We start from the raw sequence: 23,812 nt of genomic DNA on the forward strand, positions 1-23,812 counted from the left end.
TCATAAGGGAATGTGTACAACAAAATTCATATAAATGGCTAAAAAAATTGCATTTTGGAGGGAGGGCCTGGAATTCCCCAGTTTTACTTCAGATGACATCTGTTAGAATGTTTAAACAAGTAAAACATGCTTTGTAGTATTTATGACACTTAAAGTGTTCACACAGTAATAATGAATTACAGCATATTTTAGAATTCTGCTGAATATGGTTAGCAATGCACATTTTTACTCACCCCAGATGAGTTTTGCAGGGGCCAAGCTTTTCCTTTGCTCGAATTAGAAGCTTTCGAATTCTGCCTGCCTACTAGAATTTGATTATGTTCTGTATGAATTTCTGATTTTCAGGTACACCTTAGTGAATGTTTATGGCAGCCCATTCAGTGCCCAAATTCTGTCTGCAGGGAGCTGGTTCTGCGAGTTAACCTTTCTGACCACCTGCTAACTTGCTGCAAGTTCCGTTTGGAGGAATGCAGATATTGCCATCAGAGCATCATCCTTTATGAAATGCAGGTATTTCCATTTATTTGTGTCTTTAAATTAGTTTGTGAAAGCAGCCGTGGGACCTGAAGAGTTACACACTGCATTACAATTGTTTTCTGCTTAACTAATAAAAGTGACAGGGAAAACAAGAAATTTAATTAAAAGTCATTTCTAAAATAAGGTGGTATTATGCAAAGATTTCATTACATATGAGGAACTAAATTCTAGTGTCGGAGTTTTCCTCTCTTGTTGAGTTAACAAAATACTAGGTTTATGGTTTGTACTTCATTGGATGCTTATGTGTTTAAAATCAACTTCAACATGGATTCTTAATTGAAAGGAGAAACTACTGTTGGAGGAAATTAGGTATTAGGTCAGTGCTGGTCCACTGACAATTGTACAAAATGCAGAGGGTCCAGAGTTCAATCCCCAGATTTGAGTCAGTAATGAATGCCTTTAGTTTAATAAAGTTCAGCAAAACTAAGTCAAGCTTTGGTTCAAGCCAGGTATTGGAATAACAAAACCTTCATATCTTCACCTCTCTTCCACACTCACCATTACTCTGAACTGTTAATCCCAAGTACTTAAACTCATCCACCTTTGTCAACTCTACTCCCTGCATCCTCACCATTCCTCTATCCTCCCTCTCATTCACACACACATATTCTGTGTTAGTTCTGCTGACCTTCATTCCTCTCCTCTCTAGAGCATATCTCCACCTCTCCAGAGTCTCCTCAACCTGATTCCTACTCTCACTACAGATCACAATGTCATCTGCAAACATCATAGTCCACGGGGCCTCCTGTCTGATCTCAGAGCTGATCCATGATGTAATCCCACCTCCTCCTTAAATGCATCCATCATTCCCAATGCAGACATCACCAGTGTCACACTACTCCTGTACATATCCTGTACCACTCTTACATACTTGTCTGCCACTCCCAACTTCCTCATAGAATACCACAACTCCTCTCTAGGCACCCTGTCATATGCTTTCTCTTAGTCTACAAAAACACAATGCAACTCCTTCTGACCTTCTCTATATTTCTCCATCAACACTCTCAGAGCAAATATCGTATCTGTAGTGCTCTTTCCCGGCATGAAACCATACTGCTGATCACTAATCATCACCTCCCTTCTTAACCTAGCTTCCACTACTCTTTCCCATAACTTCATGCTGTGACTGATCAATGTTATCCCTCTGTAGTTACTACAGCTTTGTAAATCACCCTTATACTTAAATATAGGTACCAAAACACTTTTTCTCCACTTCTCAGGCATCCTCTCACTTTCCAAGATTTCATTAAACAATCTGGTTAAAAACTCCACTGCCATTTCTCTCTCATTCTCTTCATTCATCAGCCTCTCAAAGTGCTCTTTCCATCTGCTCAACGCACTTTCCTCGCTTGTGAGTACATTTCCCTCACTATCCTTTATCATCCTTACCTACTGCACATCTTTCCCAGCTCGGTCCCTCTGTCTAGCCAATCGGTACAGGTCCTTTTCTCCTTCTTTAATGTCCAACCTTTCATACAACTCTCCATATGCCTTATCCTTAGCCTTCACCACCTCTCTCTTTGCCATGCATCTCATCTCCTTATACTCCACTCTACTTTCTTCATCTCTCTGACAATCCCACTTCTTCTTCGCCAACCTCTTTCTCTGTATACTCTCCTGTACTTCCTCATTCCACCACCAGGTCTTTTTGTCCTCCTTCCTCTTTCCAGATGTCACACCAAGCACCTTTCTAGCCATCTCCCTTACTAGCTCTGCTGTAGTTACCCAGCTATTCGGTAACTCTTCACTGCCCCCCAGTGCCCATCTTAACTCTTACAATCTACAAAACAAAAAGAATTGCAGTAAATAGATCCAAGACAACACCTGAATATCAAGCTAAGAGACGGCATACCACCATCTAAGCTATGTTTATAAAAAGCAGCGAGATGATCTTAGCTTGATATTCAAGAATTGCAGTAAATGCAAAACCAAACTACTCAGCCAGGAAAAAAGCCACACCACAATCTCTGTATTTCAGTTAATTTTATAAAAGAACTCTGGCACCACAGCACAAACCAGCCTTCCAGGAGTAACAAAATAATCACCACATAACACTTAACTCTCATCTGAACTCCACCTCACAATCACCCTTTTTCAACTTCCACCATTTAATCCTTGGCACTACTCTCACACTCCTCCTCCTCCTCCTCTTCTTGATCACCAATGTCACCCTACAGACCACCATTCTATGCTGCCTAATGACACTTACCCCCTGTCACCACTTTGCAGTCTCCAATCTCCTTCAGACTGGCCCTCCTGCATAGGATATAATTCACCTGTGTGCATTTTCCTCCACTCTTGTACGTCACTCCGTGTTCCTCCCTCTTCTTAAAATATGTATTCACCACAGCAAAGTCCATCCTTTTCACAAAATCCACTATCATCTGACTTTCTGCATTCCTCTCATTAACACCATACCTACCCATCACTTCCTCATCCTCTGTGTTCCCTTCACCAACATGTCCATTGAAATCTAATCCAATCACCAGTCTCTCACCATTAGGTACACTCACCGCCACTTCATCCAACTCACTCCAAAATTTTTCTTTCTCATCCATTGCACACCCAACTTGCGGAGCGTATGCACTAACAATATTCATCATTACACCATCAATTTCCAGCTTCATAAACATCACTGTATCTGACATTCTTTTCACCTCCAAAACACTCTTGACATACTGTTCCTTCAGGATAACCCCTACCCCATTTCTCCTGCAATCCATACCATGATAGAACAATTTGAACCCACCTCCTATACACCTGGCCTTACTCCCCTTCCATCTGGTCTCTTGCACACACAATATATCAACCTTCCTTCTCTCCATCATATCAGCTAGCTCTCTCCCTATACCAGTTATACTGCCAGCATTCAAAGTTCCTACCCTCACTTCACACTACTAACTTTCCTCCTCTCTTCCTGCCTTCGGGCATGCCTCCCCCTCTTCTTCTCCTTCGGCCAACAGTAGCCCAATTTCCGCCAGCACCCTGTTGGCTAACAATACTGGTGGCGGTCTTTGTTAACCCGGGCCTCGACCAATCCAGTATGGAAATCTGTATTGTTGTCCTCGTATGTCATTTGGCAGAGGTTTTACACCGGATGCCCTTCCTGACGTAACCCTCCCCATTTATCTAGGCTTGGGATTGACACGAAGAAATTAATTGGCTTGTGGATCCCCAATTGCTAGGTTACAATCCAATCCAAACATTGTGCAACTAAAATACCTCTAATAAGTCTTTATTACTGCATTATAATTAATTTAGTTATTACGTTATTGCCTTTACTCATGTATTGCTAGATGTTAGATACTTCAGTAACCTTTAATACTGATTTCACATATTTGCCCACTAAGTTTCATATGGAAACCTGCTGTTAGGTGTCATGCAACATCTTTGGCTAACAATAAGCTGAATATTAGAAGTTGTACTGCACTTTAGGATGTAGTGATACCACCAAACGTTCTGATAGGTCATGCAGGGTGTTTTCAGAGTCATCTTCATGGTAATGGGAAATAAGGCAGAGGCAAAATATGGCAGCCTATTATGGGTATAAAGCCATAAAAAAAAGCTAAAAAAAACAGTGCTACTTAGTGATTGGAAGTACAGCCATTTTCTTGTCCTCACTAAGAGACGGTTTTAAAATTACACCAAAATTCCAAAGTAAAATCACCAAAGGTATATGTAGGTGTAGCCATGAGCCAAATATTAAAATCAAAAATCAGCTTTTATCAATGCAGTACTCTCTTATATAAACAATATACAAGCTAACGCTCTGTGTATGTTATAAGGCTAGGTGTCAGTTTTGAAGTCCTAACATAGAACTGGACAAAGTGAATATAATCAAAGCTGAAGAAAAAGAAAAACAAATACAATAGCAAAAAGTCAGGTACAGACTCTATAACTTCAGATGAAACCATGGGGGATTTGTCACTTGGTATCTTATTGCATAGATGATATAAAGTTTATATTTATACTTTTCATGTTAAGAATTCTCTATTTGTTTCCAAATGAGCAGTCAACATTTATTGTAGTAATAAAATTCATTATTTAATCTAAATTTGGCTCTAAGAAGGCCGTATGTGGAGGTATTAAAAATTAACTACAAATTCTCACAAGTGCACACAAACCAGAAAGAACCATAGGCTAGGAGAAATGAATACAGACAAAATCACTTCAAGCAATTATCCCAAAATTTTAGTCAGTTAGTGCTTTCATCCTCTGTGTTATAAACCACTGGATTTCATCAGAAGTAAAGACTGTATTAAAAACCTTACATTGTCTAGAGATGAAATTGCTCTAGACTAAATGAATAGCTCTATTGGTCCTTGTAACAAAAAAGGAGCATTTGTTAATTCCCCCTTCCCCACAAAGGAACCCTGCACAATGACTCTGCTACCTGTACCTAGTTGGCCTATTTATTGTGCATTGGAGGGACCAAGCATCCACATGCTAGAGTCGGCTGGAATCAGGAGGCTGTGATGGCCCATCCATTCCTCATGAGCAAGAGTGATTTGGTAGGGAGTGGTTCAGCTTACTGATCCCTCAGCAAGGCCTACCCCTAGTCTACCTATAGTCTTGCTGTAGCTGCCTTTCAGGGGAAGGGAAGGGTGAGCATGCTCCCACACATACCTCCTAATACTTGGCTCACAGAAAGTCCCACTCTAATGCAGCATGAGCCAATGTGACCAATACAGGTGAGTGATTCTCTCAGCTGCTGCTAGGCATTGCCAGTAGCATGGAACTAGCAGCCTCTCTCCCCAAAGCTAAGTGAGCTTGTGTCAGCAGCTCAGGCTCATCCTTCCCATTCTTTTCCCTCAGACGCCTGGGCCATTCAGTGAACACAGGTTGCCTGAACTCTAGTTACGGCTGTATCCTATGGTGTCACAGGGCTGGGCACAGAGGAGATTCTATGAATGAAGTTGAAGTTGTCAAGTATTTTACAAAGATATCTGTTGCATCTACAGTGTATACAACTGATGAACCTATGAATAAGTTAAATGTGACAAAAGTGCCTTAATATAGATGTTTTAGCATCTATACTAAGACTGTAATGAAATCACCACTGAAAGAAATCGTTTACAGCCGACTGCTGTGTCAAAATATCCCCCATGTTTGAGACAATGGCCACCATTTTGCAATAATCACCATACTTGACTATCCATCCATAGTTTAACTTCACAGCTGAGAAAATGTATTAAAAAGAATGGGTCCCATCACTGAGCTGTATGCTAACCTGTTATAAAGCAGTTTCCATGCTGAGGTGAGACCCTTAGTAGTTTCTGTAAATGCACTTAATGAACCACTTTTCAGTAAAAGGACTGTTATTTCTTTATCATTTCACTGTGAGATATGGTATCAGATGTCTTTGAGACGTATGTATACACTACAGTAGGAGTAAATCCTGCTTCTACACACTCAGGACTGTCATAGAAACCAACAAGGTTTAAAAAACAAGAGCTACTAGGTGTAAAACCATACTGATCAAGGTTTATGGGCGAAATTCCAAAAGACTTGTTATATTACACCACTATATCTCACTACACATGTTTGTACAGTTTGGTAGAAAGGATCTCCCATCCATTAGAGAGATTAGGACTACTAACAAACTACTGTATCCATCAATTAGTCCACCACCAACCCATATATTTTCCCACTGTCATCCTTTAAGAGGGCTTAGTACATCTTCTAGCTTGGCTAATAAGAACACAGGAACAATGCTAAACAAGCTGTCCCATGGACCATAAGAGGCCTAACAATATATAGCTTTAAGCAGACACACTTGAAAGTTCTTGCCACCACCTCATGAGTATTTCATAGGGCGCACTTCTCCATTCAAGCAGGCCCATGCGTGATAACCCTACTGTAAATTTATGTCTATCCATCCAGTCATCAAGACTAGCTATAAATGTAGACAAAGAAGGCTTTCCTTGATCTCTAGTGCCAGTTTATTCCATAAGATGAGAATTTGTTGCATTAGGAACCAGTTCCTCCATCGAGTCTTGTTAGTTTATAACTGTAGGGCCCAAGTATTGGTGTTTATAGAGCCACTGGTTTTGCAAAGAAATTGGTCAAATAAGATTGGGTCCTTCATAGATCAAAAAGTAAGACATAGGTCACCTCAGTGAAGCTGGTAAGCTACTGAGTATAAGGAAAATTGTGCTAATCTATGTTGATAGTTTAAAGAATTTAAAGAGTTTACTTCTTTGGTTAAAATTCATTGGGACCTTTCCAGATGGGCAAAATGCTTGGATTTCTACATGCCTGAGGGGTATTACGTTCAGTGATGGCCCTGATAAGGGAAGAATACAGCGGTAACTCGACTTCTTTGGATCTTGCAGATATTTCCTTGGAGATTAACTGGGCTAGGGAGACGAATTTCTTGACTATAGTGGAAACATTATAATGGAATGAGAGACAGTTGTTTACATGAGTACTCAGGTCTCTTAAGACCATATCTGTTTGAAGAGGAGTACAACTTACAGCATACGAGGTGGAACAACATTTGCACTTTCTTCCGTTTAGCCTGAGACTGTTTTCAATACACCAAGTATTTGCATATTCCATCCCTTTTTGAAGCAGTTTAATATCAGTGGACAAGCAGGTAATATTGCCCAGCTTGCAGTCATCAGCAAACTTGGTTAAACACATATCAGGGATATACTCTTGCATGTTTGCAAAAATAAATACTGAAAAAGAGAGAGCCTAGCACTGATCCCTGTGGTACACCAATTAGTTACAATTTTACGTTCAGAGATGGGGGGGGGGCACCATTTTCACTACTTGGGATCTGTCTAAGCTAAGATAAGAATATAGACAGACTGACCACTGTCCACAGCCTCTGCAATCTTTTCAAAGAAGTTTACTAGGTTCAGGTGCAGGGCCTGCCCTTTACAAAACCAGACTGAGTGAGAGTCTAGATAACGGCAGTTGTCTTCATCTGCATAAACAAGTTTTGCTGTGATCTATTCCATGGGTTTGTATGTAAGGCTGGTAAGACTGATTGGCCTATAATTACTTGTGTCTGTAGAGGGGCCATCTTTGTGCAGAGCAGCCACAGTGACTGCTCTCTAGGCTGAGTTGGAGCAGTTTAAGCAGAGGCTTGGGTAATATATAGTTGGCACTAATAAGAATGCAGCCTGGTGTGTTTTCTGATCACATAGAGACATTATTTGTAATCTTTGACAAGGACTCCAATTATTGTACCATTGATTTCAAATCCACAAATTGTAATGTGAGCGTTTTTTTCAAACTATATTTCCAGATCCATTTTTTTTTTTTGCCTGAGTTCTGTTTATTAGTGGTGCACTTTCTGGTACAATTTGTCAGCATGGCAGGGCATGGTTAACAGACAATGTTACTTTGCAAAGGATGGTCCACACCCGTCTCCCCTAGGTTTCCGAACATTGGCTAAAACTTTATCATCCCCCTTAAATTCTTTTTAAGGCAATGCCAAATTGGCAAACTTACATACTAAGCAAATAAAACCCAAAGAAACTGGAAGGTGTTACTGCACAATCCTGGGAGCCTAAACAAGAAACTCCACACCCTACAAGTGCTCCTCACTCTGGAGAATGTAGACATCTGTGTTGTTACAGAGACATGATTTAAATCTGCAGAAAGTACTCCAGCAGTGCAATGCTTCAGTGCATTCAACACATTTAAACCATCAGCTGCACAGACAGGGACAAAAGGTGCAGGAGTCTCCATCTGTATTAACAACAAGCATAACTCTACACTGATTAAACAGGACAAGGCCCTGGAATGTATCCACATACAAATCACCACAGGCAAAAGTCCTATACATATCCTAGTAAGCTAAAGGTCACACTCTATGTTCCTAAAACTTATTAGCTTGTATCTAGACTTACTGGAGACACTCACCATTAAACCAAATACCCTATTCATGGGATTCAAGGAACCTGTAGAAGGTATAGTCTGGGCCAAATCCTCTATGATGGGTGTATCAGCAGATACATTAAACAGTATAAAAAATAATCCCCATCTTTTAATACAAGTGTTTTACACACACACACAAATTCAGTATCTCTTAACTTTTCTCTTTTATATTTTCTACATTATCCCACGGCATTATATTATTTAAAAAAGCATTCTACCTTTCACCATGTCAGCTTTTCAAAATGCAGTTATCACTTTCTGTCACTTTTTTTACAAATTCACAGGCATTTCAACATTGTTTTATATTTTAATTGACAAAACACTTTATTAGTACAGAATATAGTACATTTCAGAAAAGGAACTAAATACTTTTCAGTCCTTGCCACTGAATGTCTTTCTGATTTGTCACACCCTGTTTCAAATATCTTTGAGAATCCCTGTATCTACTTCTAATGCTGATGTACTAAGAAACGTAACAGAAATGTTTTGTCACACTGTCTGTCAGATTGTTCTGAATTCAGATGAATACTTGGCTCACTCACTGCTGGTTGTAAAAATGCTTCTGTAGACACTTTCTCAGACACTTCTCTAGACATTGTTTTTTTAAACAAGAAAATGATCATGTATAGCATGGGCAATCGTACATTTATATAAATGAAAACAAACCCATTTGACATAATTTTAACTACAAAATGTTATACATCACAAACCATATTGACATAATTTTAGATGCAAACATTATGCATCACTTAATCTATCCAGTCATTGTCAGTCAAACATTACATATCTCATTCAAACACTGCCTTCTTTTAAACCCCGTTCCTCCTCTTCATGTATTATTCCCACAATTCATTTTTTTTATGTAATTTGCGCCTACCATTTTCACTCTACTCCACAAAGAGGGCGCCACCACAGACCCTGGGAACTACTGCCCTATTAGCCTGACGAGCCTGGTCTGCAAGGCCATGGAACATATCATCCTGGAGCTTATAAACAAGGACATAGGTAACCTCCATACTCTGGACCTCATTCAGTTTGAGTTTGTAAGGGGTAGATGATGCCTCCTAAACTTGATTGACTTCTTTGAAGCAGACACCAGAGCTATAGACGAGGGTAAGGTGGTGCACACTGCCTATCTTGACCTCGCCAAGGCTTTCGACGTCATCCCCCACTCTGGTATTATAGATAAACTAATTGGATTAGGCATAAATCCATGTCACAAGATTGGTGGCCAACTGGCTCACTGACAGAACCCACACAGTGAAAGTAGCCGACTCCAAATCCAACTTCAGGCCAGTGACAAGTGGAGTACCACAGGGCTCAGTCCTGGGTCCTCTCCTGTTTGGCATCTACTTCTCAGAAGTCCAGGCTAATACAGCAGGCCTTTGGTTAATGAAGTTTGCAGATGACTGCAAACTAGGTTTCATAATAGAATCACCTAATGATGTGGACATTCTACAAAGGGGCCTCACTGAGACTGATGCTTGGTGTCAAAGTCATGGCCTCAAGCTCAATGACAAGAAGTGCATTTTCATCCCCTTTGGGAAAAAACACTGTACCTATGAACTACCACATAAGCGGTAGCTTACTAAACACCGTAAGTGTGATAAGAGACCTTCGGACACAGATGGACAGTAGTCTCTCCTTTGATAATCACATCGCCACAGTAATCAAGAAATCCTTCTACATGGCACACCTCACCACAAATGGGTTCACCTCCAGAAAAAAAGAGATCATTGTTCCTCGCTACTCATCCCTCAGACTAATTATAGAGTACAATGCTGTGTTTGGCATGTACCTCACAAGACATCTACAACAACTAGAAAAGCCACAGAAATACCTCACTAAGAGGATTACTGGCCTCAGACAGAAGCCATATGCAGACAGTCTCAAAAAAACTCCAGCTCTACTCAGTCCCTTATCGCCTAGTCAGAGGCGACCTCTGCCTAACATACAAAGTCATGTCAAACCGAGATCTGTTGGACATGCTACACTTAAAGAAACACCAATCACTCCAAGCCACATGCTCCAGGGACCTAAACCTTGCCACCACAATAAACAGAACATGCTGGAGGGATAGATTTCTGTCCCAGAGACTTCCTATGCTTTAGAACAGACTACCCATTCATGTCAAGCAAAACTCCTCATTAGCCCTCTAAGAAAAATCTTGACAATTGGATGGGAAATAGGAAATTCTCCCCAGGGATCACTTCTGTGGCTCTGCTAGACAGGGGAGCAGGAAAATAACTTTCTTGGGTGGTGAAAGCCAGGGAAAGTTTTTGGCTAGGCTTATATAGGCCCCAGGGCCGATAGCCTAGTACCTACCTATGAACCTATAAGGATCCCAATTCCAGTTGTTTTATCTCTGTTACTATATTCACTACTTCTAGCAAAGTTGGTTTGGACTTTGATTTCCATTTTCTAGTAATTGTTTATTGGCAGCCACCATAATCAAACTCAGCAAGGCCTTACAATTTCTAGACAATTCTGATTCTGTATCATAGCCTAAAAAATCTTTTCCTTCATTACACCAATTTACTCACCCAGTATCTCTGACAGAACAAATCTGTAGAGAATCTTTAAAGTCTGGCAACTCATTACACTCCCAGAAAATATCTTCCCAATTTCCTCATTCTTCCTCATCACACCTCCAACATTTATTGTCAACCTGTGGAAAAAGTCTTTGGAGTCTACTTGGGGTATAAAAATACCTATGTAAACACTTCCAAGCAAAGATCCTAAATCTTCTAGACCTTGCTGCATATTTGTAAGGCATACATATACCCCCATCGTTTCTTTGTGAATTGCTTATCCATTCTCTCTTCCCAATCCTTTCTATACTCCTCTGATTGGCTGTTATAGTTATCATTCAATATTTTATATGTTGTACTAATTACTAATTTTTTAACAGCAGCTTCTGTTCTAGGTTCTACTAAAAACTCTACCAGTGCTGGTCTTTTGCTTAGGATCCCCCTATTTCTTTCTCTTTTCCTATACTTTGATATCAGTCTTTGATAGGGAAGGCAATTTCTCTAGACACTTCTTGATACACCTCTTGGCTGAAGGCTTTTTAAACCCAGTTTCTATTTATCATGTTCTCTTTGGGGCACATTCATTTTAAACAAAAGCCTATGTTTTTATTCAGGAATTTCCAGGTAACCATTTGAAATGTTTGGACCGGCTAGAGTGAGTCCTGAAACACAGGGAGACTGAATGGCTGAAAGATCGGACTTATATATACTAAGTCTGAGATGCCATTTCTTGGAATATTCCCTTTCCTCCAATGTATTACAATCTCAGAGTTGGTAAATATAAGCTTTTTGTGGATAGAGGGCTTGCAAACCACATGAGAGCTGCAGGAGGGGGCTTGCCCATTGCAAAAAGAAGTTTTAAGAAGAACAACGATTTTTGAGATTAGCTCTTCTGTGTTTTCAGACTTTTTTTTGGCTTTTCAGCACTCTGCATTTTGAGTGCCAACACTTCAATAGGCAGTCAACTTTCCATCCACATTACAAGTAACAAAATGTCTCGTCTACAGATTTTTTTCGTAATCCCTCCTTCTGGCTTGATTTCTGTAGTACTTTATTGACCTGCAATGCTATCACTCTCTTTCAAAGTAGATGGGCATATTCCTGTTCTGTTTTTATACGACTTTTGTCAAAATGAATTTGTTTTCAGTCTCTCTGCAATGTTATGACATGGTAGACTGAAGCTGAACTTTAATTCTATCACAGTCATTCAAAGAAGATGGATATCTTACTCTTTTGTTGTTCTAAAACTATTGTCTAGACAGCTTTGCTTTCAGTCACTCAGTACTGATATGACATTGTCAGGTTAAGTAAGGAAGAAGAAGTAGGTAGTCTGTATTGTAGTCTATGACTCATTAGTAGTTGAGCTGCTAATAAATACTTTGTAAGGAAGTACTTCTGTGGTTAGGTTAAGGTAGAGCAGTCAGTGTTAATGCTCTGCACATTTTTCCTTATTTTTTCATAGTTTGTGCTGTTCTCTTGAAGGGGCCACTGTGCAGTGGCTAGTTCAGATTAAAGGTCAGTTTTTGAAATTCCATTGCTCTAAAAAATCTATTCATTTCCATTCCATGTTTATTAATTGTATGACCTTTGGAAATTTTGAAGAATAGTAAATACATTTTAGATACAGACAATTCCAAAACTGAAACAAAGATTTTCAAATTTTACTCCATGGTTTTCCATTTACTGTAAAAGAAGTCATCCTTTGGATTACTGTTATGACATTCACTGTTCATTCAGTATGTTCTAAGTTCTTGTTCAGCCCTCATTATATGCCCAACCTGTTCATAACTTGCTACTAATTACCTTCAAAATGTCCAAATGTGACTGCTGTAGTTTTGCCAACATTTCTTTCTTTAGCTGACTCAGTACTGTTAAGGTGGATGCTTTAAATATCAGACCATGCAAATATCTTATTTAATTTTTAAACTAAAAATGGCATTTCTTTCCTTACATTTGATTTTTGCTCTGTCCAGCCTTTGTCACATCTTGAACCACTTTCATCTCTAATGCTCTCCAAGTGCACTGTTAAAATTTTCCATTTCTGTTTGGTCATAGTCAAGTGCAGTATTATCCCTTTCAGTTCTATTTCTTTTGCAGACAAATGCTCTTGTTACTCTGGCAGATGCAAATGACTTAAAGTATATACTATATGCACTTCCTTGTCTGGCTTATACTTCACAATTAAGTCATACTTATGCAGTCTCAGCAACACTTTGTGCAGTCTTTGTGGTGCCTTAAACAAAGAGTTCTTTCGATTTTTCCCATTTAGGGGTCGCCACAGTGGAACTCCGGTCCGCTAATGATTGGCAGTGGATTTTTACGGTGCCGAGTTGCCAGCCCAATGCCCAACCTTCAAAGAAGGTGCACCCATTCACGCATGCACCTACTTGCATGTCTTTAAATGTCACTTGACCGTGGGGAGGACATGCAGACTCCACACAGAAGGCGCTCCAGCCAAGAATTGAACGGGAGAACCTCTTGCTGTGAGGCGACAACGCTAACGCTGCACCGAGGTCCTAGATATATATATATATATATATATTTATATATATATATATATATATATATATATATATATATATATATATATATATATATATATATATATATATATATATATACATATATATATATATATATATATACATATACATATACTCTGCAGTGGTTTATAGTTTGTTTCCGCCAACAAAGATTTCTCATAAATATATTCATGTAAATGTTCACATCCAAACACTTTGGAAAGCAATTTTTATTCTTTCTTTCTTATGACAATTCCCATGACTCTTTTGATTGTGCAAGTACCATTCTGACTGGTATCTAGTATAATATGACTGACATAAATATGTCAATGTGGATGCTTCATATACCACTTGTTTAAGCATTTCAGAACCCTTTTTTTCACTGTGTAATCAGTACCAGTGCCATTCCACATTACATTTTGATATTCTAATGACAAACTGATATCTGGAAAGTGTGGAATAAACTTTAAAAGATACCGCATTATTTCTAAAAATCTTACAAGAGCTCATTTGTTCAAAGTATCTGTACTATGGCTCTTACTTTCTTTTTTTTCAATAATAATTCTTTATTATTTTTCAATTTGTTCATACAGACATTTGACCGGGATATACACAGGTAATATCCAAACACTACTACTAACAACAATCCTACAACATATGTACACTGTATACATGAATGCTTCCATTTTTAACAAAAAAGAACATCTGAAGAGTCTTATCAATAGGTATAATATCTTATAATAATTTGATTTCTGATAAAATTTGACTATATAGTATTTATATCCAAGGATTATCCTGGGTTCCGTACATTAAGCCAGTATAATATTGAAAATTTGTTCCCAGATCTTCCGATTATTTATATGTTTGGTATGTTCATTGAGTAGTAATTTGTGGGCTAGTATGTGTTTTATCGCTAAAATCTTAAAGTTGTCCCATGAAGTTTGCGATGGGTTCAACCAATTAGTAGCTATATAGAGTTTCATTAACAAAAAGATATTCATAAGTATGGTCATTTGGGATCTAGATAGATTATTTGGGGGGGATATGTAATATAGTAAATTCCCAGGAAAGCGTTGAATTTTGATAACCCATCTTCTGCAGTTGTAGTTTTAAGGAATTCCATAGTTTGTATATACATTTACAGCTCCAGAACATATGGAGGAGGTCAGCAATTTCATCTTTACAGTGTGGGCATTTGGGAGAATTTTTAGAGTTAAATTTATGCAAGCTAAGATGCATATAGTATGCATTATTAAGTATCATGAGTTGAGTAAATGTTAACTTTTGGATGGAAATTGATTTTATTGTTAAATTTATTGCTTTTACTATTTACTTTTTTCAATCAGTGGTATTTTTTCTTTCCAATAATTTGACAAAAGGACTTGATCTTGATAATTAAAGTATTTTTATTAGTTTATATGCAGATGTTATACACTTAGTATCTTGTAAGAGGGCTTGCCATAATTTTTTACATTTTGTTGATCATTAATTTTTAAATCTTTAAAGTAGCTTATAGATAAATCTTTGATCTGTCTCAATATTATTAAATATGACTTGGGAAAGTTCAATTCCTGCTCTTACTTTCTCATTGTCTGATTTCAAGTCTTCTTATGTTAAGACAGGGCATAAATATTTTACCTCTGTAAGTCTAATTGTGTATGTACTCTTGTTTAGCTTTGTATTATTATGTCTCAGTCATTTCAGTAACTCATTTATTCTTGCATCATGTTGCTCTTTCACTGAGTTCATACTAGCATATCATCAGTTGTAGTAACAACACCTTCATGCCCCTTACTTAATTGTGTAACAGCTCTCTAAAATACTTTGTGTTGATGAAATACCAAATGAAAGTGTTAGCCATCTGCACTCCCCAGAATAAATTAAAACTACACACTTTCAACATTCCTCTTCAAACAGTATTTGTAAACATCCCTGATTGGCATCAGGCACAGAAAAATACATTGTTCCCAGCATGACAAATACTTAAGTGAAATGTGACCTCTTTTTATATATTTAGTGTTCTAGAGCAATACAAATATGAATTTCTTCTGGTTTCACTATATTAACCATGTTGTTAACTAAGTCACTGTACACCATATAACTCCATAAAATTTCAGTCTACAAAGTTAATGGAATTTTCTTTGGAGCATGCATTACATACAATACTGTAGGATCTGTCTAATTATGATAAACTCTTGGAAAACAGTCCATTCAATAAATAAATCTTCAAAATCTGATTAAATTTACATTCATAGTGTGATTTTCTTTCACCATATTAAAAATATGACAAGTCAAATGGCCCAAGTATAGAAGGAACATTCACAATATCAACTGTATGGAACTGAGTCGTACATATTTTTATTATTTACACATAAGCACATTTTGATCTTTTGGTTTTACATGACAGTCAAATATATAAGCATTTTATGCAACAATATACAATGATTTCTTCTTGTTGCTCACTTTCAAAGCAAATGCTTAAAGAGACATCACATTACACTCTGCTTCAGTGTGTAGTCAAAATGCTACACTTTAGTTTTTCATCCTGAGTTCTACCTCAACCAGATTTAAATCTCCTTTTCTTTTTGTGGCTTCTTCGCCTTTTGTTTTTCCACCCTTCAAGCTGAACATTCTTCATACAAACTGTAATTGTGATAAATGGGGAATAATAGGGAGGGGTTTGAATCTCACCACTAGTACTAAAAATATGTAATAGTACAAACATTAAATCCTATTTGATGACACAAAATGCATGATATGAGCAGAGGTATGGTCTGTCAAAAAACACAGTTGCAAGTCATTAAAGGTGTACCATAAATGCCCACTGCTATCTTAGATAATAGTCATCACACTGAAGTAAGCTTTGTACACTTATTGATGTGAGTTGTAATCCCTATCACCCCATGGATTTAGACTTAGACTGAGCCCAGAGCCTTCCAGTACAATCTTACCACTAGTAATTGATAGTTGTTCAAAATTATTTTGCACACAAACACACACACACACTTTGTTTCCAGAAGGGGAATATATGACAAGTCTTCTCTACCAACACCCTCCTCCACAGTTTAAGGTATGGCGCCATCAACCAAACTGCTTTGGCAAATCAAGAGCACAAAACAATGTTTATTCATAAAATAAACCAGTCTTTGATTATTTGAATGGCAGCAAAACCTTGACCGGTAACCCTTTGAAGGGTTCTACAGTTAGTTACATATCTATATAACACACATACCCTTAAGATAATAAAAAGCTAAAATAAATAATAATAATAATGGCCGCAAGCATTTAAAATTCTTTGGTAAAATCCTTCACTTGAAAAGAAATATACAAATACATTATCAGGAAGGACAACTGCAAGGCTACGTGTTTTAATTCTATCTTTTAGAAAGTTGTTTGTCTACATATATGTGCGTGTGTGTATATATGGATCCCCTTCACATGCACTGCACTATACTGTGAATAAGTAAATGAATTTTAAAATAACAAAACTCTAACAGCTACCCTACTAGAGGCAGTGGCATGACCTATACATTAACGATATGTTATCAACAGTCACATGCACTGAACATGCCATGTACCTCTTGGCAAACTCACTTAGCAGATACGGGAAGCACAAGAAGTCTGCAGTATAAAATGATATTATTTAAAAAAGAAAGGTAATTGATTTTTAGTAGTCCCTTATTTCTAATAACAGTAGACCATAGAAAGGTTTGTATACATTATCATTTGTATGATTACTTGGACTGCACACATATAAACAGTACTCCTACTGCTGTGGATAAAATATAACTTAGTCATACCCTCTTATGCTATATGCTGTATAATATGTTTATACTTATTAAGGAAGCAAGCTATTTCCACTCTTTGTGAAAATGTCTGTCAGCTAGCCGTTGCACACAATGGGACTTGTTTGGTAACAAACCTATAAGATATCGACCAGTATGCATAGACGTTCATCACAAGGCATAGTGCAAATTAACACGGGTATTAGTACCATACAAGGTTTGGTCAGTTCAGAGGGAAAAGATGCCATGGCAATGCTAGCAAAAAAATAGCATGTTTTGCATTACTTAGAAATGACCACATAATGAAATGGAAATACCATTCATATGAGGCACCTAGATTATGCAAATGATGAAAATCAAACACAGTGAAATGATTCAGGAACTTATAAAGCAGGTGTACAGCGCTGCATCAAAATGTATTCCAAACGACAGGATTTTTTTTTGTACAGGGAAACACAGATGCAAGGAATTGTAGTAACTGTTGCTGAACAACGTGCGTTAGTGGCCACAGTCAGAGCCAGTGCCCACAACACTGTGTGCATCATTTTATTTGGTGTTGTATATTTCGCAGCACATAGTTGTCAATGAGATAAAGCCTCTTTGCCAACATTGCTGTGTATTGCTCCTACCTGAGTCTCACATGCAATAGTACTGCTGTCTGCCTCTCCAGCCTTTACACCCTGCGCTCCTGATGCTGGTCCTGCTGCTACACAGACCTTGATTAGCTGTTTCCTTGCTGTACTAGCTGTTCCACAGGTGCAGTATTATGCAACATGGCACCCATCATGACAATTTTACTTCATATCTCGGGTGCATACTACAGTGACTCCCAATGTTTCAAAGCAGAGGAAGCATCCCTTTAGTTGTCCAAGTAAACACACACACACACAAACACACACGCACACACACACACACACGCACACACGCGCACGCACACACACACACACACACACACACACACACACACACACACACACACACACAAGCAAATACACAACAGAAAATTATATGCTTCTGCATGGGCTATTTTGTCATAGTCTAGAGGTTATGAACAGCGTCATTATCCAAGGCTCCAAGGCATTTCAGGCATTACCTACAACACATTAACAGTCAATTACTGTAAACATCTTTGCTTCCCTTGTCTTTTCCAGACTGGTCACATTGTGCATCATGGGCAGTGCATGGTCAGTGTTACTTCCATAGGTGGGTGTACACAGTGACAAGTAACAGCAGTACTATAATATGAGGTAGGGGCCTGAAAGGTAAATGTTGTAGTCATTTACTCTTTTAGGAGTTTGTGGGGAGTCCGGGATCACATCCTTTTGTTGTGGGGTTAAGGTACTGTGTCAGAGCCATTGGCAATGCCACTGTAGTGGCTTGCAGTCTCAGGGCTTGATACAGCCCATGGTAAAGAAGATGTAGAACTACAGGATTGTGTGCATGCATGCATCCTGATAGGTTTTCCTATATCAAGAACCCAAAGACAGGGTCACCATCCATGTCCCAGACAACGACCATAAGTACTTCTGGTGCTGTGTGCATTCACAGGGGATATTGAAATAGCCAAACTATGGGACTACTCATGAGCAGCCTGGTGAGGGGTCTCAGATGTGAAACCATCTCAGTAATGGTCTATGTAATCTAAATATGGCCAGCATATGCCAGACAATGTTATGTTAATGTAGGAATTTATCTCAGCTGTCTCTGAATCACTGCCTTAATGCACCGTGCTATTACAAGTCGCTCCTTCCTGGGGTTGTGCACAACATGCTTTTGCATGGCATATGTAAAGGTTGTAGTACTGCAGGTTGGTGCTACAGAGCTTTTTTGTAGTGCCTTATCTATGCTTCTGCATGGGCTATTTTGTCATCTGATCTGTAATTATGTATCTGTGCACACAGGACTACCATTCTACTCCAAAAGCAGACCTGTCTGAGTGATTGTAGTTGCCTCAGGCATTGGGAACAGCAGGAATACTGTGTGTAATGCCCCAGATAGAGAAAGAATTTCTTATTTTTCCTCCTATAGGGACTCTCAGGGAAACATTCTGAGGTAGTATGTTGGCCCTTTGTACAGACATGAGCCTCCCAGGATGGTGAGTGATGCCACAGGAATCACTCATTCCAATGAGCAGTGGAAGTATTATTATAGTGATCTAAAGTGATCTCAATACATCCTGCTTAGTTTGTGGGAAACTGAGATTAGGGATAGCCAGGCAGAGTTTTACTGTAAGCATCTTTGTTTCCCTTGTCTTTTCCAGGTCCAGCAGTGTACTATGTTCTTTCTGTTTTGCCTTTAATCGGGTGAGGAGTATTGAGAGAATATGAGAGGATGATGTAGGAGACAACAGTGCCTATCCACACCGAGGAGTGCACATGTATTGTGCACTACTGCACCATATAGCTTTAACAGCATGTGTAACATGTGGTTTCTCTTCTTTCCACAGGTCTAGCTGTAGTGGTGCTCATGTCAGCCTGCTCTTGTTGATGTCTCCGGCACTGGTTCACCAGTTGGCTTTAGGCCCATTTCTTAGCAGGGGAATGGATCTAACCCCACTAAAGGTAGTCTGGAGGGCTAAATGGTGGCCTGTGTGGCCACTACTTATGGGGAAGTAGAGTAAAGGCTTCTCTTTTGATAGTGGCCCAGATAGGTACCCTTTTGTCAGCCAACATCAATTGTATAGCCTGGTTATTTCTGGGGTGTACTGGTATGTAGACATCTATATCAGAAGTACGGAGCATCATCCCATGTGAGTCATTTGAGTTACATGACCAGCAAGCCCTTACCATCAGGCCACCAGAGTCTTGTACATGACATTATCCAGAGAGGTGACTGATGCCTGTGTTGGTCGACCTCTGTAACCAGTCCTATCCCCTGTCCACCTCTCTGTGGATATTTGGTTATATATGATGTACCCAGTGCTATTCCCTGTCCACCTTGTGTTACTCCCCATACTTTGTTTGCTGCCCAAAGCTCCCCATCACTAAGTGTCCACAATGTTGTCCCCATCTTTTATGTCAACACACGTCCTGTATGTCTGTCCCTGTCTGCATTTTATTCATGTTGTCGCCTCACAGCAAGAGGTTCTCCTGTTCGATTCTCGGCTAGAGCTCCTTTTGTGTGGAGTCTGCATGTCTTCCCCGCGGTCAAGTGACATTAAAGACATGCAGGTAGGTGCGTGCGTGAATGAGTGTGTCTTCTTTGAAGGTTGGGTGTCGGGCTGGCAACTCGGCACTGTAAAAATTCACTGCCAATCATTAGCGGACCGGAGTTCCGCTGTGGCAACCCCTAACCGGGAAAAGCCAAAAGACATTACATACCCCATTTACCTTCCCCCTTCTTATATGAAAACATGGAGTATTTTCAACAAAAAGTGCCCTTCTACTACCCCAGTTGTTCAATATGGTTATCCTTGTGTGTTTTCTTTGCCATGCTAGTCTCCCTTTTGCTCCTTTCCTCCCTGTGTATATGATGGACTGGGTCCCTATGTATATGATGGACTGGGTTGACACTTAGCAGTGCTGGCCATCTTTGGCCTGTCTACCACTGCACATGCAGCAAAAATGAGGCACTTTGTTGCACATGTGAGCAGACAGAGTCTCGAGCATTCTCAGGCATGATTTCGGTGATGTTAACCATTTCAGTCATGGAGCAGTTTGATGGTGTAACGTGGCCTAATGCCATAACAGAGCTAAACTAATGGCTGATACAGTCTTTTTCACCATCTACTGGCATTATGCAAGGTCTGGTTCATATTTAAGCAGCTCTGGGCTAAACTGGCTATGATACTAAAATGTCCACAAGTAGAGATAGTGACTAGTAAAACAAAAAACACTGGAAATGCCAAAGTAAAACCACCATGCCTTTGTTGACGTAAAACCTTTTAATTGACTAAGCACTTTCACCCGTGTAGGGCATCTTCAGAGTCAGTTTGCTACAACTCATCACAACCTTTAAATATGCACTTCAATTAACACTGATATCAAAATACTAATTGGGTACAATGATTCTATTATGTATACTTTGTAATTTAACCCTTGGCTTTTTGATGTTAACTTATACAAGTTATTTTGAAAACACCAAGTATACAATTGTCAGTAATGTATTTGCTTTGCCTGTGAATTATTTCAACACTTGAATTCTGAAAAAAACATTTAGAGATGTAAAAAAATATATAAAAAATGTATATAAATAAAATATACAGTATATATGAAAAAATATATAAATGTAAAAAGTCAGAAAATTCTCTGTTTCTAATTTCGAACTGTTAAATGCATGAAGCCTTATGATTTAGTATACATGCTAGGGATAAGGTGTCGTTAATGCCAGGTGCATTGCTTGCATCTAGTCACATTTGCCACAAGCATTCCCTGACTTCTCGAATGGTTTTGTAATCTCCACCAAAGTCTTTGGTGTACAATCTTGCTTTGTGAAGGAATAATCAACTACGAAGAGTACAACTACATGTTAGTGGAACATCCAGTTATGCCTAGCCTGTTCGGTATCCCTAAAATTCATAAAGACATCATCAGTCCCCCTTTTAGACCAATAGTGGCGGCCAGGGGATCAGCAGCTTTCAGACATTACTAGTAAGAATATTTTTTACAACATACCACACATATGAAAGAATTCCTGGCATTGTCTGGATTGTCTTCTATCTGACTTAAACCTAGGTGAATTCTGGTTTGTAACTGTTGACATAGTAAACTTGTTTTCAGTGATACCTCATGACACTGGTCTAGACTGGTTTGCCAGCAGTTTAACGAAACATAGTCACATACATCAGGTGAAGAGAAGCCTACTGGTTGATTTGATGCGGATTGTTCTAGAAAACAGTTACATCGGCTTTGAAGGTGAATTTTACAAGCAATCCACTGGAGTTGCTATGGGCGCTAAATGTGCGCCCATTTATGCCAACTTAGTATTAGCCGAATGGGAGGAACAATATGTCCTGCCATCCAAGTATAGATCCAAAATGATCATTTATTTAAGATTTTTGGATGACATATTGTTCCTTTGGAATGGAACCCGAAATGAGTTGGACGACTTTATAGGTTACCTTAACAACACTACAACTTTTTTGAAATTCACTAGTAAGGCGGACAGAAACACCATTGACTATTTGGATTTACAGTTATATATTAAAGATGGGAAGGTACAATCAAAATTATTTAGGAAGAAGGCATACAGCAACACATTTTTACACTGAGAGTTGCCATCCTTATTATGTGAAGAAGAATGTGGTAAAAGGCCAGATGATTAGGGTATCGCTTATACTTAGTGAAGACAGTAGATTCTTGGAAGAACTGGAGGTATTAGTTGGCCTGTTTGTTGAATGGGATTATCCTATGGATTTACTAGCCTCGGTAAAACAGGACATTATTGGAAGAAGGGACATAGATTTCAGACCCATTTTGTCAGACAGTCAAAGGGACACAGAGAACAGCAATATTCATAGACATAAAGTCAAGGACATCCAGACAGGCATGGTTTTACAACATAACACCACAGCCATTAAGGTTAAAGACATTATCCAATCAACATGACAAAATGTACTTCCTACAGACATGCAAGACACACTGGGTAAACACCCTAAATTTATCAACAGTAGGGGTCTGAATATTAAAGAAAATTTGGAGAGAATATCCACACCCACTAGCCAAAAGCCAGCTAGGATGGCCAAATGTAGCAATTGCAAAGCATGTAAATATATCAGTGATGGCCCATATGTTCAAGTGGGCAATTACAAGAGGTCTTTGAAGAGCCCTGGTTAATGCAATTGCAACACCAACATGGTTATATATGTGGCAACTTGTCTATCCTGTCCAGCTTTCTACATTGGAATGACCACAAAGAAGTTGAGACAAAGGATTATGGAACACAACAGGGACATAAAAAACAGGAAATCAACTAATTCCCTATTCAACCACAGTAAGTAATGTATCAATTACAAAACATTTTTATTCTTTGTTATAGATAGATTGTACACCAAAGACTTTGGTGGCGATTACAAAACCATTCTAGAAGTCAGGGAATGCTTGTGGCAAATACAACTAGATGCAAGCAATGCACCTGGCATTAACAACACCTTATCCCTAGCATGTATACTAAAACATAAGGCTTCATGCATTTAACAGTTCGAAATTAGAAGCAACAGATAATTTTCTGACTTTTTGCATTTATATATTTTTTTCATATATACTGTATATTTTATTTATATACATTTTTTATATATTTTTTTACATCTCTAAATGTTTTTTTCAGAATTCAAGTGTTGAAATAATTCACAGGCAAAGCAAATACATTACTGACAACTGTATACTTGGTGTTTTCAAAATAACTTGTATAAGTTAACATCAAAAAGCCAAGGGTTAAGTTACAAAGTATACATAATAGAATCATTGTACCCAATTAGTATTTTGATATCAGTGTTAATTGAAGTGTATATTTAAAGGTTGTGATGAGTTGTAACAAACTGACTCTGAAGATGCCCTACACGGGTGAAAGCTCTTAATCAGTTAAAAGATTTTACGTCAATAAAGGC

The 23,812-nt window shown here is 38.6% G+C and overlaps 1 protein-coding gene across 1 annotated transcript in view; it reads left to right on the forward strand.

The window, feature by feature from the left end:
- Positions 1-23,812, forward strand: part of LOC122794338 (TNF receptor-associated factor 3-like) — a 448,040-nt gene that overhangs the window by 244,325 nt on the left and 179,903 nt on the right. Inside the window, exon 5 of the mRNA XM_044062651.1 lies at positions 346-510. Within this exon, the coding sequence (XP_043918586.1) occupies positions 346-510 (165 nt within the window). The remainder of the gene's footprint in view (positions 1-345; positions 511-23,812) is intronic.

Source organism: Protopterus annectens, chromosome 1.part0, assembly GCF_019279795.1.
Source record: "Protopterus annectens isolate FY-2018-M chromosome 1.part0, PAN1.0, whole genome shotgun sequence".
NCBI classification, from domain to species: Eukaryota; Metazoa; Chordata; order Ceratodontiformes; family Protopteridae; genus Protopterus; species Protopterus annectens.